Raw genomic sequence first — 5,089 nt, forward strand, 5'->3', positions numbered from 1 at the left:
TGTTTCTCATTTCAAGGAAACACGCTTCCTGTATTTTTATTACTTGCGTTAAAGTTAAGGAGACTTTGACATCTGATAGCAGATGATGTTTATGAACTTCATGTCAGGTCTCTAAAACGTCTAGAATAACTTCAAAATACGTTTATATCATGTTATCTAGAAATTGTATTACAAGATTTGCGTCATGTTATTACACTACAAATTGAACATGTTCTGGAAACATTAGAGACCATTTTGGAATCTAATATCCAAATGTACTTGCTTTTTCTCATGCCCTTTATGTGCTTCAAAGCTGAAGAAATTAATTTCAAGACTCAGGCAATTAGTATGCTGTGTTGTGTCATTTCATCTGATTAAGTGGAGAATTTCTGTAAACGGTTGGATGAATCCCACACATGCTGGCAAAAACAGTATACATGTTTAAAATATACTAATTTATGTCTTAGAAATTTCAAAAAATGGTCTTTATGTAGGCAGGGTTCAGTCTGCAGTGGAAAGGTTTGGATTGGAGAATCGTTTTTTGACTAAAAATATTTGCCTGCTAAAAATATCCCTAGCTGTTACTGTTCTCACACTTTCCATATAATAATTATTCTTAATGGTAAGCTGGTTTCATACTGCAGGCTTCAATTCAGCAATGTGCTTGAAGCCACACATGACTTGCATCATACTGATCGTTCCCTCTATTTCAAGGCATAATTAATGTGCTTGAATCAGACACATGTTTAAGTACCTTGTTGAATTAGCACCTATGTGGAAATTGTTTTTCTCCTCAACATAATCAAATTTGGAACTGGAAATGACCTTGTGTAGATGGTTTTTACCTTCTTTATTTTTTTTTTTTCCTGAATTGTGCCGCCATCAGTTGCTGCTCACTTTATTTGTGGGTTTGCAGCTATTCAGACAACTGAATTATTTTGTGTTCATCTTCACAATAATTACATGCCTCTCGAATGCCTTTTCAGTTTACATGTAAAATCAGCATTTTACCGACATTGTAATTGTTTAAAACTAGCAGTGCAATGTCTCGTTGTCCAGAGAATTAGCCTCAATTTAATGTGAATAGATACAAATTTAAATTCACAGGAGTGTAACTTTCATCTACATGCATAGCCATTTAGATATGTATTTACCTTGTTTTCTGTATTTTAATATTTTTTCAGACAAGTATAAAAGAAGGATTACTACTGAAGCAAACGAGTTCTTTTCAGAGGTGGAAAAAGCGTTATTTCAAACTTCGAGGTCGTACCCTTTACTATGCTAAGGATTCAAAGGTAATTTTATGCTATTACTGTCTAATGCTATATACTTGTAACCTCAGTTTTGCTTAGATTTGTAAGTGTAATGATAATATTTATTTGATATGATTTGTTCGTGATTGTTTTACTAAAAACTGCTATATATAAGATGTGTGTTAAATAAACGTCATTGAAAAAATCAAGAGAAGTCACCTTAGTTAAAATTAATTACAGTTATTTTAATATTTTTGACTAGACAAATAATAAATTCATCTTAAGGAGTTGTGGGATTTTTTTGCAGGGTGGCTCTCAGGCAGTTGAATCTAACATTTAAAAAAAAAAAGGGGGCAAAAATTGGCTAATGCTCAGAAGTTATCCCTCAAACTGAATTCCATTAAAACTCTTCTAGTCTGATGCCCATATTGCTGTTAGAGAGGTGGAAATGGTTGCGTCCAATCAAGATAGGAACATTTTCTGCCCAAACTGATATATAAAGGAAAAAGCTGTTTCCCATCAACTGAAATTTTTGGTGGGAAAATTGGGGGTGGGCAGAGGGGAATACTTGTCATCTTTCTGAAAGGCATTTCCTCCCTCCTCCTCAGGGCCAGGACTGAGAGCATTTTGGCTCCTTGGGCTGGCTCAGATTGTGCTGTTCCATAGCAGTGGGCACTTTTTTTTTTACCCTTTTCTTTACCCTGTGGGGCTGTGGCAACTCACGGGAGCTGTAGATGAGGTGTTCCGGGTCTCCATCTTCTTCTATAGCCTGGTCTTCTCAATAAAACTCTTACTAAGGCACGGAACCTCTTTTTCAAGGACTACATGACTGTAATTGCATGGTGCACAGTTGTGTGGGTGTGATGAACCAGGGAAAACATTGTCTCTCCAGGGAGCCCAGCACTGAAATACCCTTGTTGTCACACTTCTCTGCACATGGTGCTACCAGGAGCAGTTTATATAAGGACTTAATAAACATGGCAGATAAGAGCTCTGAGAATAGTGGCATCATCTGTACCATAAAGATGAGAAAAGGAGGTGTAATGAGTAGTCTATTGCATAAATACACTGTAGCATTGAATCTACACATGCTGAAACTTCCCCAGTGTGGTTTCTTTTTCCCATGGTGTGAAAGAGGAAGAACAGGGTATGGCTAAGAAAAGGGGGAGGCATTTTTGTTGATCTTCCTTTCTGTGCTTCGACATCCATCATGATTTTGACAGACTCTAATTAATCCTTTGTCAGAAGCGGGGTTGTTTAAAAAGACATATATTTCTCTTGCTGGAACATTAAACAAAGGAGTGGAGGGGATCCCTTCAGGCCCTTGAGCTCTGTTTTCTTGTATAGATACTGAATCATAGTCACATATTTCATGTTTTTATGTTCTTTTCTGTTCACAGTCTCTGATATTTGATGAAGTTGACCTGTCAGATGCCAGCGTAGCTGAATCAAGCACAAAAAATGTCAACAACAGCTTCACGGTAGGAACCATTATAATACTGGTCTTGAAAGCTGTAGATAGACTATTACTAAGAAAATCAAGAATCCGCTGAATTGCTTCTTCACTGAGAGGGTGGTCAGTCACTGGAACAGGGTCCCCAGGAATGTGGTCATAGCACCAATCCTGTCAGAGTTCAAGGACCATCTGGTCAATGCTCTTAGTCATATGGTTTAGTTTTAGGTAGTCCTGTGAGGAGCAGGGAGTTGGACTCGATGATCCTTATGGGTCCCTTCCAACTACAGATATTCTGTGGTTCTATGATCTTGGTGTAATTTTGTGTGGGGAAGAAAAGTGATATGTTTTGGGGTTTTTTTCTTCTTTCTTTTTTTCCTTTTTTCTTTCTTTCTTTTTTCTTACAATGTTTGGTGTTTTGGTATCCTTTATAATCCCTTAGGCCCACTCAGTATCTCATTCTTCACAAAGGCATGTTTATTATCTATATCAAGACTTCTGGGGAAGATGGTAAAAAATCTCAGGGGCTACAGCTTTAACAGCTTTGGAGACAATATTTATTTTCATGTCCTGTGTAATTTAGGGCAAACAGTGTTTTCTCTAAGGAGTCTTCAAATTCATTTTGAAAAATAATTTGGATTTATAGCTCTCCTGGATTGAAGTGTCATCTGATTTGACTCTGAAATATGGTAATAGTAGTCATCTCGCTTAATCTTTTTGGCTTCTTTCTTTGTGTTTGCCTAACCCAGTCTCCCAGCAACACAGCTCAGTGAAGTAAGACATCTCTAGCCTTGTGTGCACTGGTTTGGAGTTGGAGGGGGGTGGGGGTGGCTTTCCACAAGTACTCCTTACAAATAAAAAGAAACATTTCTTTTTGCCGTTTTTTTTCCCCCTTCCATCTTAAAAAAGATAATCCAGCCTTCCTTAAAATTACTTTTTTCTTTATGTTCTAAGTGCTCTGTTAGCATTCTCCTTGTTAAAAAAAGCAAAAATTAAATCCTTAACTTTAGCTTCCTTCAGTTCATGAACTCCTCTTGTTTTGTTGTCCCAATTAAGAATATTTTTAATACAAACATATGTGGCTGGGATATACACCAAATGACCTTTTTTTTCCAGGAAAACACACCTTTAAAAATTTACATTAAATTTCTTTTATTTTCAAATCCTTTTGTCGTTTCACTTAAATCATTCCCCCTGCTCTCACCCCCAGCCTGTAGAAGCTACTGGTTTGCCTTCTTTTGCCCTTTCTAGTTTGTCTGTTTGGAGACAGAGGTGTGCGTGTCAAGATTTTCCATTCTCTTTTTCTGGATAAGACTCAAATCCTAAAATTAGTCATAACACACAGATTTAAGGTTGAGTTTATTTGTAATGCACATGCTTGCAGAGTATTTTTTGTAACTCAGTATCAGTGTTTATTCACCAGAATTACTTTTCCTTTTGTACTACAAACAAATTGAGGTTAAAGGAAAAGTTGAGATAAATAAATATCTGCTAATTAAAATTGGAAGTTGCTAAACTTAAACCAGTTCATCAGTTTTAGTTTTTTCTTTATTGCTGATGATACTACTTTTCAATGAACAACCAACTCATATCTAGCAAATAGTTTCTAGTGCACAAGCTTGCACTAGGGCGCCTTGTAATAGATCATAGGCGTTTTGTAGTTCTGAGCATCCTCATTTAGGGCCTATGTGAGTGATGACATCAAGCTGTGTGGTGCAGTCGACATACTAAAGGGAAGGGATGCCATCCAGAGGGACCTGGACAGGCTTGAGAGGTGGGCCCACGGCAACCTCATGAAGTTCAAGAAAGCCAAACGCCAGGTCCTGCACATGAGTCGAGGAAATCCCAAGCACAAATACAGGCTGGGCAGAGAATGGATTGAGAGCAGCTCTGAGGAGGACTTGGGGGTGTCAGTAGATGAATAACTGAACATGAGCCGGCAGTGTGTGCTCATGGCCCAGGAGGCCAACCAGATCCTGGGCTGCATCAAGAGAAGCATGGTCAGCAGGTGGAGGGAGGTGATTCTGCCCCTCTGTTCTGCTCTCGTGAGACCCCACCTGGAATACTGCATCCAGATCTGGACCCCCCAATGCAAGAAGGACATTGAGCTCTTGGAGCGGGTCCAGAGAAGGGCCTTGGAGATGATCAGAGGGCTGGAGCACCTCCCCTATGAGGACAGGCTGAGAGAGTTGGGGTTGTTCAGCCTGGAGAAGAGAAGGCTCCGGGGAGACCTTATAGCGGCCTTCCAGTACCTGAAGGGGGCTACAGGAGAGATGGGGAGGCACTCTTTATCAGGGAGTGTAGTGATAGGAAGAGGGGTAACAAGTTTTAAGCTGAAAGAGGGTAGATTTAGATTAGATATTAGGAAGAAATTTTTCACTGTGAGGGTGGCGAGACACTGGCA

At 39.0% G+C, this 5,089-nt stretch overlaps 1 protein-coding gene across 1 annotated transcript in view; it reads left to right on the plus strand.

Moving 5' to 3' along the window:
• Positions 1 to 1,163: 1,163 nt before the first annotated feature.
• The window catches only part of LOC104463742 (diacylglycerol kinase eta-like), a gene marked incomplete at both ends in the record, with an annotated part of 34,255 nt that continues 30,329 nt past the window's right edge, over positions 1,164 to 5,089 (plus strand). The window contains 2 exons of the mRNA XM_010076194.1: positions 1,164 to 1,274; positions 2,633 to 2,713. Of these exons, the coding sequence (XP_010074496.1) occupies positions 1,164 to 1,274; positions 2,633 to 2,713 (192 nt within the window). The remainder of the gene's footprint in view (positions 1,275 to 2,632; positions 2,714 to 5,089) is intronic.

The sequence above is a fragment of the Pterocles gutturalis genome, unplaced genomic scaffold, assembly GCF_000699245.1.
Source record: "Pterocles gutturalis isolate BGI_N339 unplaced genomic scaffold, ASM69924v1 scaffold16888, whole genome shotgun sequence".
Lineage (NCBI taxonomy): Eukaryota > Metazoa > Chordata > Aves > Pterocliformes > Pteroclidae > Pterocles > Pterocles gutturalis.